The following is a 13470-nucleotide window of genomic DNA, read 5'->3' on the forward strand; positions in this document are numbered from 1 at the left end:
CTTACCTGTCTTTACTTTATATATTTCTATATCATCTTTGCATTCCCGATACCATATCAAATATGGTATGAGAAAGACGCTTATATTTTGGCAATGATGAAAACCACATGCACATCATTGGCAAGAGCATTCTTGAAATGCTCCAAATCAAATGTATCAGCAAGTTCACTGCAAAACAAAACCAATACTAATAGGGAATCACCAAGAATTCGAGCAATGCATTAACAAAGAAGCATGGCTAGTATTAAGATCAAAAGATTGAAACTATCTATACCTGTGCTTAAAGCTTATGCTCAATAATTGTTTATGAAGATTTAGTCCAAATAAGTAACAGCTAAATAATGTTCACCCAAACCCTTCTGTTGAACTTCCTTATACTTTTCTTGATTGACCAACTTGACACAACTAATCATTATTCTAATCATTGATATTAATTTCTTCTCTCTTTTATATTTTTCAAACTGTCCATTTCAAACATAACCTGTAATCACTGATGTTCACGAGCTTTGTAGCATGGACACCTTTGATCGAAGGTATGTCCAGTGTCTGACATTGACAATGTGATTACATTCAATTAATTTATTATCTCAAATTATTACCAATATCAACCAACGTGTTAGTGTTGATATATCATGTCCGGTATCCACGTCAGTGCTTCATAGTCCACGAGCAACAATCAATTAAGGTGTCAATTAAGCTAAAAAAACCTCTTTGTAACTACTCTCAAATAAATTTATATTTTTTATTTATCTTATCTTTAATTTTAGGGACACTCTTATTTGACCGTTGACAAAGTTAATGTTAAGGGAGGAAGTTGGTTTATTCACATGTGGCGTGTCTTATTATGAGGTAGGATAAAGATAAACTTCCACGAGATCATGTCACAAAAGTAGTCATACCTTGGTGGCGACAACTAACTATGAAGAAGACCAACTTCAACAACAAATCAATCGTCAAAGAGTTCTCCGTCAAATAACCCTTCAGCCTAATCCTCAACCCCGACCACGGAGAATTATTAGGAAGCAACCGTCGTCCGGAGATTTACGAGTTGGGCAAGTGTGGGGTGGTCTAAATAACATGTGCAGGAGGATAACAACTTATTTGGACTGTGGATATTGTGTTGTATTCAGATGTTACGTCCTTTGCCAAAATAAAGGTCTACTACAAAATATTTGGACTATTGCTTTCTCCATCCCATCATGCCTTTCCTTGCGCGCCTTATTTATTTTTCTTCCAATTTTACTTTTACTCCGGATTTCATTTTCCAGATTGCATTGTTAGAATTTTGCAGATGTTTTCGGATTTGAAAATCCGGAATAATGTTTTACCAGAACTTTTGCAATTTTAATCTTCAAACTTCGTAAAGTAAAATGCAAATAAAATAAAAAACAGAAATAAAAAGACACAAACATAAAAAAAATTCATTTTATTAATATATGAACAATACATTACAATAATTTTCAAGCTTTTTAAGCTTATTACATAAGATCCTAAATCTATTTCTACTCTTAACTTATTACATAAGCCACCGGTGGAGAGGAAAGAGGGGGGGAGGAAAGAAGATGGCGGGGAAGAAGAAATCAATGATGCCTGATAGGACATACTAGTAGCTTTGGGGTTGGTGGGGAGACAGAGGGGGCACAGGGGCCTTTAGGGAACAAGAGACCGTGATGGTCAACATGACACCCAAGCAAACCAACCTCACACCCAGACTGATCCCTTCCCTATTGACCGATCATATGACCCCTAATGGGTTTCCAAAGATGCCTCTATGTATGAAAGACCAACGATGGAAACACATTGTTGTAGAGAATAAGAGGAGAAAGAAGAAGGTGTGCAAATGTTTGAGGAAATGAACCATATTTATAGGGGAGGGGGATTAAAAAAATGTGGGGAAGCCATCAATGCCGGTCAAAAAACGTGTGGAAACACGTTTTTCAACTTGACCACCGTCCAAAATGTTTGAAAAACGTTTTCTTTGTGGTGCAGACCACCGACCAAAAGTTTTTGGTGTAATCTGAAATATATAACCTGAAATACACATATATTCCGTATTTCATATTCCGGAAACATACGATACTGGGGTGAACAAAGGGAAACTTGAGACTTTGAGTATGGTGAGGGTTGGTTCAGATTTTAGAATCCGGATTTAATCAGCATTGGATTCTTTTGTGTGTCCCACATTGCACCGACAATTTTTGTGGTCCACAACGCCCACATACCTCTATAAATAGGGGTCCCTGTTTTCATTACAAGTAAACTACATCAGACAAAAAAACATGGAATTCCTTGGCTTTGATCCAAACACCAAACTAGCGGCAGTCTACTACAACGGTGGAACACCACCCCATCTGTTTAGGATTCTAGACGATGTCACCCTCTCCGGGCTGAAGGATGAGCTGGATCGAATTAACCGTCAACTCAACCACAAAGACACGAGGAGGGTGGTCGGAGTGGAATATCGATGTCCATTGTCCGACTCAGCCGGACCTCTTCGCTTCAGCCGGATGAAACTCAAGAACGACGACGACGTGCGGACCATGTTCTCTGTCTTTGGTCAGCAGAGTACAAGAGGACCGATCGAGTTGGACGCTTCGTTGGTTAAATCTGCTGAACAAATTCTGAAAAGTTTGCACCAGACCAGGAACTACGAAGAGATCCGGGCTCTGCTGGAGGGACCAGAGGAGAAAGAAGTTAGTTTAGATAATCCGTGACAATATGTTATGTTTTACTTAATCGCGTGTTTTATGTTGTTTTAATTGCGTGTTAGTTATGTGTTGTTGAATTAAGTTGTTGCATTATGTTTTGAATAATATATATATTATTTTAACTTTCATTATGTTTTAATTTACGTCAAATATGTTCATTTATTCGATAAAATAACCAAAGATATGATTTTCGGATTACGAAATCTGGATTTGCCTAGGACGTATGTGTGTTCTGGAAAACGAAATTCGGAATACCTCAACATATGATTCTTTTGTATGGACCACACTACAACAAGAGTTCATGTGGTCCACAACATCCAAGCACATCTATAAATACATCCTCTCCGGTTTTCAGCTTCAATACCATCAAAACACACAAACACACCAAAGAAAACCATGCATATTTTTGTCATTAAGCTGAGGATCTTTCTCATGCGGTCGCAAATAGATGAGTTAGCTCTCTATTAGACTGCATGATGAAGATCCTCAGCATGCTGTCAAAAATACAAACAAGCACACCAAAGAGACCATGCAAATTTTTGTCATTGTGCTGAGGATCTTTCTCATGTTGTTTTAAATATATAGATATCTACATAACGTCATGATGAAGATCCTCAGCATGCTGTCAAAAATATATAGATACTCATTGATGCCTCCTTGATAGATAGATAACTCAAAAATATTAAGAGGTTGCTATGAGTTAGATCTTGCTGCCTGCCAGATGAATATGTCATTTGGCAAGGCAGCAGGATCTAACTCAAAGAAATCCTCTTGAAAACACCTTCCCAAAAGATTCATCATTTCTGTTATTATGGTTTTTTTTTAACTGTTTATTTGTCTTATGTTGCTTCAATCTATGTTGTGTACCTTTGTTCTATTTTTTCCAAGGCATTTGCAACGAAAACGATCCAAACAAAAGGGTCTGATGCAGTTCGGACTTTAAAATTTGGAATAGCTTCATGCATTCCAGATTATAAAATCCGGAAACCCTCAATAACATTTTGGCCGGTGACGTATCACCAAAGGTTATGCCGGTTAGTGGAGTTTTAATACGTTTTTTTGGACGGTTTTGAATGAAAAACGTGTTTTCCTTGACTTCCAAATTACCTATGACTTGTTTTAGGCTATAAAAAAGATTGGATATTCAACATTTTCCTTCATTCTTCTTCACCCTCCTTTTCTTACATTTTCTGCAAATTTTTTTAGTTTTTTAGGTAGATTTTAGGAGTGTTAGTGGTGTCATGGTCATTGTTGACTGCTCATACGACCCCTGCAATTGCATTGCAGCTTATGCGGGGTCGTATAACGGTCAACAAAGACCCTTGACATCAAAGAAAGACACAAAATATTCATATCGTATTTGTCCGGATTATATATTCCGGAAACACTAACAATTTGGTCCAGATTACATAATCCGGACCAGGGGTATTTATGAAATTTTTGCAGAGCGCGCGAGAAGGCAATAAGGTGGGAAAAGTAATAGTCAAATATTTGACCCACTGCTCTAAATGTTCAGTGTTATATCTAAAAGGCAAGAAAATTGATACTGTATAGAAAAAATTTCTTCTCCCACTCTTCAATATTCTTAAGAGCCTCCCACTCTGACAAGAGATGAGAGATTTATTATGAATTTTTAAAGTATCAAAAACTAAAAAAAAGAAAAAATAATGAAAATCTCAACTTAGAAATTGAATTTGAAGTTGACTGTTTGTAGAGATGCCTATAAAAATACATATAAAGAATTTGCAAAATTTCATAGCACTTCAAAGACGTCTCGATTCATTTTAATTTTTCAACAAAAACGTGTAAAATTTTAATTTGTTTCAAGTAAACAAATACTCGTGGGTCAAATTTTGTTCCCTAATTTTATAGGCATTGTTATAACATAAAAAAATAAAAAATAATCTTCACTATAAAATTTTAGAGTTTATAAACAATAGACAAACTGATTATAAATTATTTTAAAAAATTCAATTTTATAGATAACCAGCAAAGCATTGTTTAGGTTTGCTGCTATGGCCAGTTAATGTGCCATAAACAATTCAACAAATGTCGTTTTACTTTTAGATAGTTCAGAGTTTCAGTAGCATAGAAACCGTAGACTCGTTCCAACTTCAAGTCTTTGCAAGAAAATTGGCACAAGGAATGCATCAATGTCACATCTAATAGTAGGGAAATATGAAAATTTGCATAATACGAATTAAATACTGCAGCTACTTTTTTTCTTTTTCTTTATAATTATATCTCAGGTGTCGGATATCTTTTACTAAGAATTCAAATCTTAGGCCATCATGTTCCGAGAATCTAGTTCTTAATTTTTATTTTTATTTTTTGAAAATCTAGTCTTTTATGCTAGAACCAACCGTTGATGCTACAACAACTTATTTTTGTAAGCAAATAAAATGTATGTCAAAGAGGATTTTTAAAATACGCCGCACAATAATTGATCTATTTTATCATTTTACAATTCACTCATTAAGAATATATATATATATATATATATATATATATATTCTCTAAAATACCCTTCACCAATGTTAATTGAGCGGTATTTTATGAATGATCCATTAAATATAATTAAGTTATTTGGGTTTGTTTATATTTGAGATGATAATATAGTTTTTTAACCAATAAATTGGACTCGATTAGTTAACAAGTTACACCAAAGGACCAATTATAATCATAAAGAAAAAAATAATTTTTAGATAGACTTTACTTATTTCTCGATCAAACATCGGATTACTAAGGGCTCCTTTCGGTATAAACTAAAGGTTAACGCAAAAAAAAACATAGAACCTTTTTGTCAACCTTTTTTTTTGTGCGCAATTTATGATTTGATTTATTTTACAACACTGCCTTGACTCTAAGTCTGTCAACTTCAAATATTTAATTTAGACAATGAACTGTGTTTTGAAAATTATATCATTGCGACTTTTTTCTAAACTATCATGTATCTTGAATCTTGATCATTATTATTTATACAGTATCATTTATGTATATTGTATTTTGAAGGAGATATATATGATTAGCAAATAGCAGCAGCATAAAACGAAGAAACAGAAACAAAGATATATAACTTATACAAACCAAAAAATTACTTGCCATTTTGTTCTATATCCTCTAGTGTGATGATGGCAAGCACAAGAATCGTCTTTGGATATTATGTTATTGCTCTCCTCTTTCTTTTTGCATCAACTCAGTGTGTAGTTATGAGCCTTGATGTTAGCACTCTTTGCATTAAAGAAGAGAGGGTGGCACTCCTTAACATAAAAAAAGATCTGAACGATCCTTCCAATTGCCTTTCCTCTTGGGTTGGGAAGGATTGCTGTGACTGGATTGGTATACAATGTGACAATAAAACAGGTAACATTCTTAAGCTTGATCTCCAGCCCCTTCATATCTGCACAACAGATATATTTTTACAGTCTCCCTTGGGAGGTAAGATAAATCCTTCATTACTTGACTTAAAACATTTGAGTCACTTGGACTTGAGCTATAATGATTTCAAAGGAGTTCCCATTCCTGAATTTATTGGTTCTCTCAATACGCTCAATTACCTTGATTTATCCCATGCAAATTTTTCTGGAATGGTCCCTCCTCATCTCGGAAATTTGTCAAATTTGCATCATCTTGATGTCTCTGGCCCAAGTATAAGCTGGACACTTTCAGACATAGGCTTGCTCACTACGGGACTTTGGGTCAGAGACATAAGCTGGCTCTATACCTTGTCTTCGCTTCAATATCTTAACATGGACTTTGTTAACATCACAGACTCACCCCGTGAGTTGTTTCGAGCTGTTAATAAGATGCCATCTCTGTTAGAGTTGCATTTGTCCTTTTGCAATCTTGCTGCACTCCCTCCATCTTCACCCTTTTTAAATATTTCATCACTTTATGTGCTTGACCTCTCTAAGAATATTTATGATTCCTCAATACCTCCCTGGTTGTTCAACATCAGTACCCTCACACAACTTATTCTTTCTTATTCATCTGTAAGAGGTTTATTTCCTTCTATGCTTGGGAAATGGAATCTTCACAATCTTCGAAATCTAGACCTATCATCTAATGATCTAACCATTGATATAACTCAAGTAATGGAGGCCTTGTCTTGTAGCAACCAAAGCCTGGAGGTTCTAGATTTGAATTATAATCAACTAACTGGGAAATTGCCTCATTCATTAGGAAAACTTACTAGTTTGCGTCAGCTTGACATTAGTAACAACCTCTTGACCTCACACATAGGTATCTCGGGTCCTATACCAGCATCTATAGGAAATTTATCAAATCTAGAATTTTTGTATTTGAGAAACAACATGATGAATGGGACAATTCCTGAAAGCATTGGTAAACTAACCAATTTGTATTTTCTAGACCTACTTGAGAATCATTGGGAAGGTACTATGACAAATATTCATTTCCACAATCTCACAAACCTACTCAGTTTATCTGTGTCATCTAAACAAAACTCATTTGCTTTGAAAGTGACAAATGACTGGGTTCCAACTTTTAAGGGTTTGTACCATGTTGAAATTTGTAATTGTCAAGTTGGCCCAGCATTTCCTAACTGGTTTAGAGACTTAAATTCCTTGACTGATATATTCCTAGAAAGTGCTGGAATTTCTGAGGAGATACCTCACTGGCTTTACAATATGTCCTCCCAAATTTCGAATCTAGATCTTTCTCACAACAAAATAAGTGGTTACCTTCCCAAAGAAATGAACTTCACTTCCTCAAATATATCTTTGGTTGACTTTTCTTACAACCAGTTGAAGGGTTCAGTGCCACTTTGGTCTGGTGTGAGTGCTCTTTGCCTAAGGAATAACTTGTTATCCGGGACAGTACCAGCCAATTTTGGCGAAAAAATGTCACATTTAGAATACTTGGATCTATCAAATAACTACCTAAGTGGGAAAATCCCAATATCCTTAAATGAGATTCATGATTTGAATTATCTTGATATATCTAACAATCATCTGACAGGGGAAATCCCGCAGATTTGGAAGGGTATGCAGAGTTTACAAATTATTGATCTATCCAGTAACAGTTTCTCAGGTGGAATTCCAACATCAATATGCTCATCTCCTTTACTCTTTATCCTAGAATTGAGCAACAACCATCTTTCTGCAAATTTGTCTCCAACCTTACAAAATTGTACTCTCTTGAAAAGTCTCTCGCTTGAAAACAATAGGTTTTTTGGGTCTATACCAAAAGAGATAAACCTTCCTTTACTTTCAGAGTTATTGTTACGAGGAAATTCATTAACAGGAAGCATTCCCGAAGAGTTGTGTCACTTATCTTCCCTCCATTTATTGGATCTTGCAGAAAACAATTTCTCTGGATCAATACCAGCATGTTTGGGTGATATACTCGGTTTCAAATTGCCACAACAAAATTACTCTTTAGGTTTGCTTTATTCATTTGAAGATTTTGGTATTCTATCATACACGAAGCACACAAATTTGGTCATAAACGGAAGAGTAGTCAAATACTTGAAGCAAATGCAGGTGCATTCCATAATTGATCTCTCGAAGAATAATCTTTCTGGAGAGATACCAGAGAAGATAACACAACTGTTTCACTTAGGTGCTCTGAATTTGTCTTGGAATCAGCTTACTGGAAATATACCCAACAACATTGGATCACAAAGAGATTTAGAAAATCTTGACCTTTCACATAACAATCTTTCCGGTCCAATCCCTGCGAGCATGGCTTCCATGACATCCTTGAGTTATTTGAACTTGTCCTACAACAACCTCTCTGGACAAATTCCAACAGCTAATCAGTTTGGCACCTTCAATGAGCTATCATATGTAGGCAACCAAGGGCTTTGTGGGGATCCTTTGCCAACTAATTGCTCATCATTGTCACCAGGAAATGTAGAGCAAGACAAAAAACATGAAGATGGTGCAGATGAAGATGACAACAGTGAAAGATTGGGATTATATGCAAGCATAGCAGTCGGGTATATTACTGGCTTCTGGATTGTGTGTGGAAGCTTGATGTTAAAGAGGTCTTGGAGACATGCGTATTTCAATTTCATGTATGACACAAGAGATAAAGTTCTGGTTTTCATGGCGGTTAATTTAATGCATCTAAAGCGCAGGTTTGGATCGGAAAGGAACTGATGCGGTAGTATGTGGTATCTTTTGTTTGAACTTTGTAATCGTTCTTGGTTATATTTTGCTTCTGTAGATTGAAGGAACTTAAACAATGGTTGTTTACAAGTTATTATATAATATGCTATTTAAGTTACAACTTTCATCTCTCACAAGTTATTATCTGCAATAAAGATGTTAAGATTAAATTGATGGATTTTTATATACAGTAGGAATTAAACTGACTTCCTATTAAATAGGATTAAATTGACAAATTGCATATATTTTGGATTATTTATTATAGAGATTTGGTAGCTTCATTTATTCCAAATTTGGAGGATGCAGTCTCAAAGATATTCATAATTATTACACTTTTGAACTGAGCCTAAAATGATGTGAAAAAACTCTTATATTAACTCTGGGGTACATTGAAGCTAATTGCATTGTTTTTCACTTTTCAAAATTCACAGAAAAGGAACTCTTAAATTAAGGAATTATGCTTGAAAAAAAATGCGATTAACAAAACAATGGAGCATGAGCACACATATATCATACATACATTTATGAAGTACACAAACACAAGCAAAAATTGAAAAGTGCATAAAAAACAGAACATTACCTACCTCAAAATTGAGAAAGAAGGGGATTCAGCTGGAAAGCGCCAAGAACCCAAACAATGGCCAATAATTGAATGAGTCAGAGTCGAAACAAGGAACAAAGATGATCAGAGAGCAATGCTTTGAATGAGAATATTTTGCAAAAATATTCATTGGTGTAGGCAGGCCAACATGTAATCCATCTTTCACATTTCTCAATGCTTTGTCTAAGAGTAATGATAGGTTGATATACATATGTGGCATCCCACTCTTATACACCCTTCCACATGTCCCTATTATTATAAAATAAGTTTAATAGCAGTTTTCGTCCCCTTATTTTCACGAAGTTGCGATTTTTATCCTCTAAAAAAAACTACAAAACTGCCCCCTAAGTTTTGCAATTGTAGCAGTTTTGGCCCCCAAGGCCAATTTTTGGTAAAAAAATAATAATAAATAAAACACGTGGCACCTCACTTAGGGTGCCACGTCAGCATAGACCGAGTCAAAATTGGCCTTGGGGGCCAAAACTGCCACAGATGTAAAACTTAAGGGGCGGTTTTGTAGTTTTTTTTTAGGGGGCCAAAATCGCAACTTTAGGAAAGTTAGGGGGCTAAAACTGCTATAAAGCCTATAAAATAATACTCCAAAAAGTGCCACCTCATCAGCTGTCTCTCATCCACTCTCTCTCATTGTTGTTCTCTCCGTCATTTTCTCACCACAATGGTGTCTCTCCTCTTTCCCACCAACATATGTCTCTTTTTCAAACCACCACCGCCACCGACCACCTCCACCGGTCCTCTTCCATCGTCCTCTCTGTGCATCTCGTCGTGTCTTACTCACCATCGTCGTCGTCCATGGTTTTTCCAGTATTCGATCCAGACATCAAACCCAAACCCATCCTTAACCCATTTCTCCTTCCTCGACCCAATACCTTCAATCCACCATAGTACCGTTGTCGCCGCCGTTGACGGTTGATTTCATGTTCAAATAGCAAAAGAAAACCCTTAGCAATTGGTGTATTTTAAAAAATGGTTCTGAAATTTGATCAATTGTGCAAGTTCAATGGCTGATGTGTTTTTTGTTTAAGTAGTAATGGGTGTATTTTATTTTCTCTAGTTCTTGTTTCTGAGGCAACAGTGCAAAGATGTGGTTTTGGCCTTCTGTTTTTACCATTCAATACCATAATATAAGAAGAATCATCTGAATTGGGAAAGAAGATGACACAGGGTGCTTGAATGACCATTAGAGAGGTTTGGAAGGATAGAGAGGTTGCTTGAATTGAATTAATTGAAAAAGAAAAAGTGTGTAAAATTACTGAAATATCCATGTCACATGGGGGTGTACACTGAGTGGTAGAAAAAAAGTATTTCCATCTATAATTACTCTTGTCTAAAGAACAGAATAGATGAAAAGGTGCATGAATGCAATTAAAAATAAATATAATATTAATATATTTGGTAAATTATGGGATCCATTAGTAGTTTTCTAATGATTCACCTAAATCATTGGAGTAAGAAATAAATGGGATATTTTAAGATTACGTGTACTAATAAAACCCACAAAATACTTTGTGGAGTTCATCATTAGACCATTTTTAAGGGAGGAGAATTGAATGTTTATCAAGTAACATTATTGTCTTAAAAAAAAAATCAAGTAACATTATTAAAAAGTTATATACTTCATCTGTCCTATATTAAGTGACACAGCTGATTCTGTCGCACATATCAATGCATATGTTTTATCATTATTATTATAAGTACAATGACAAAAAAGAGAAATAGAAGACATTTTAATTAAGTTTGGATATCTTACGGAATTCAAGCCATACCATATGCTCATATATATTATCGGAAAAAATGAAAAAAGAAACCAAACCCAGTAAATTTTTTGATTCATTTGTATATGTACCAAATCATAACTTAGAAATTAAATTAACTTAAGTGGCTACACATATAATTTTGCCTAAATAATACATGCACCAATCTCAAGTCATTATTCTTTACTTTAAATTTATATATACTAATGAGAATAATAAAAATAATTTAGTAAAATTATTATTATTTTTCTTTTATTCAGCATTTTTTTATTTGTATGAAATAATCAATACAATAAGAAAAAAGACTTGAGAATTCGATGTTCAATTGAGAGTAAGAATATTTGACCAAAAATTATTTCACCCAAAAATCAAACTAAATTCATTTAAACAATTTGACTTTGCAAAGCTTAATAACCACTTTCACAAACCTTTTGTAAACAATCTTAACAAATGTTTAAAGACTTTATAAACAGAGGTGAACTTCAACAGTCTTAGCTAGTGACAACTGACAAATTCCAAGTCAAACTCTTAACAGATGGCAACATAGTCCATTAAACAGAGCCACCTAAATAACTCTGCATGTCTACGTGTAACCAAAACCCAACTTCACTCATTCTTTTCTCCATGCAACTTGTTCTGTTCCTCTTAAAATAAAACCAACACACACAAAGCATATGAAAGTAGACACAAACACACGAAAAAACTCACAAGTCACAAAGAAAACATCAATGGCATCCACTGACAAGTCACCAAACCCAACACCAGCAAAGGGTTCAGATCCAACTCCGGGCGAAGCAATGACAATGGAACAACACGTGGTGGACAAGAGTGCAATGATGGTTCAAAGTTTCAAGCCCATAAACCAAATGAGTCAGCATGTGTGTACCTTTGCTATGTACAGTCATGACATGTCTCGCCAGATTCAAACTCATCACTACTGTTCAAGACTCACTGAACAGTTTCTACAATGTGCTGTTTATGATTCTGATGATCCTAATAAAGGTCGTCTTATAGGTGTTGAGTATATCATTTCTGATGATATCTTTGAAACTTTGCCTCCTGAGGAACAGAAGCTTTGGCATTCTCATGCTTATGAGGTATTTTTCAACCTTCAACTAATTAATACTACAAGTTCTGCTTTTTATGAATTGCATCTATGTAGCACCGATATTATTTCACTGTCGTGTCTAGTGTCTGTGTCACTTTATAGAATTGCATTTTTGTGAATATTTTGATTGTAGAAAAATGTTGAGGAATATTAATCTGGATGGTGCAGATAAAATCAGGTCTGTGGGTGAATCCTAGAGTTCCAGAGATGATTGGGATGCCTGAGCTTGAAAGTCTTGCCAAAACTTATGGAAAATTCTGGTGTACGTGGCAGGTTGACCGAGGTATAATGGAACAGGTTTTTGTTTCTTCTGTTTACATTTTTCTTACAAACTGTTTCTGAGTAAAAATTGCTTACAAACTATGAAGCACAGATACGGACATGAGACAAATAATAATTTGAAAAAATCACATAATTCGGTGTAATATTATGTGTCGGTGTCGGACACGAGCGGGACACCTCTAATCCGAGGAGTGTCTTAGCTTCATAAGTTACAAACTTGTGTCTAGAACTGATAACCTGTCATTTTACTAAAACTCTTAATGCTATAAAGAGAGCAAAATAAATCTTATCTAAATCACCTTAACAAAAGACAGTACTAATGCATGTAAATAAATTCAGCATATACTCCCTCCATTACTAGAAATATTCCCTTATAAAAGTCAGAAAGCTATGTGAATTGTGATCTTAGTTATTTGAGAACCATCATATTTTCTTCTTTATCTGTTATATTAATTTTGAAAGTAATGTGGGTTTTTATGTAATGTTTTAATGTTGGAAAATTTATATGAAAAATGGAAATGCAGGGGACAGGCTTCCACTGGGAGCACCAGCCCTTATGATGTCACCACAAGCGGTGAGTCCAGGATTAGTGAGGCCAGATATCTTGCATGAGAGGGACACCAAATACAAAATTTCCTCAGAGAGCCTTAAAAGCTCGAGGATTGAGATTCCAGAGCCAGAGATGATCCACCCAATGGCTGACTATTGGAAGCAACATGGCAAAGGCTTTGTCATTGACTTTGAAGAAACTGAAATGAAAAAGAGGGCTCCTTTTCCTTGAACATATAGATATAACTATATATATGTAATCTTGAGTGAATAAAGCATATTATTATATAGGGTTAATAAGTCTTTATCCATGTAA

At 35.1% G+C, this 13470-nt stretch overlaps 2 protein-coding genes across 2 annotated transcripts; both read left to right on the forward strand.

The window, feature by feature from the left end:
- Positions 1–5839: 5839 nt before the first annotated feature.
- On the forward strand, positions 5840–8987 carry LOC11439318 (receptor-like protein EIX2). Its single transcript, XM_003593725.4, has one exon. It carries the CDS (start codon positions 5840–5842, stop codon positions 8831–8833), a length of 2994 nt encoding a protein of 997 aa, XP_003593773.3. The 3' UTR covers positions 8834–8987.
- A 2884-nt stretch (positions 8988–11871) lies between these two features.
- LOC11441296 (oil body-associated protein 2A) lies at positions 11872–13470 on the forward strand. Its single transcript, XM_003593727.3, has 3 exons — positions 11872–12312; positions 12492–12606; positions 13130–13470. The coding sequence occupies exons 1-3, from the start codon at positions 11890–11892 to the stop codon at positions 13384–13386; spliced, it is 795 nt and encodes a 264-aa protein (XP_003593775.2). The 5' UTR covers positions 11872–11889; the 3' UTR covers positions 13387–13470.

Source organism: Medicago truncatula, chromosome 2 (genome assembly GCF_003473485.1).
Source record: "Medicago truncatula cultivar Jemalong A17 chromosome 2, MtrunA17r5.0-ANR, whole genome shotgun sequence".
NCBI classification, from domain to species: domain Eukaryota; kingdom Viridiplantae; phylum Streptophyta; class Magnoliopsida; order Fabales; family Fabaceae; genus Medicago; species Medicago truncatula.

Excerpts from the sequence above, each read along its gene's own strand:
- LOC11439318 (XM_003593725.4), top strand. The coding sequence starts at position 5,840 with ATGGCAAGCACAAGAATCGTCTTTGGATATTATGTTATTGCTCTCCTC.
- LOC11441296 (XM_003593727.3), top strand. The coding sequence starts at position 11,890 with ATGAAAGTAGACACAAACACACGAAAAAACTCACAAGTCACAAAGAAA. Across the intron at positions 12,313-12,491 it reads GGCATTCTCATGCTTATGAG|ATAAAATCAGGTCTGTGGGT; the intron begins GTATTTTTCAAC and ends TGGATGGTGCAG. Across the intron at positions 12,607-13,129 it reads TACGTGGCAGGTTGACCGAG|GGGACAGGCTTCCACTGGGA; the intron begins GTATAATGGAAC and ends ATGGAAATGCAG.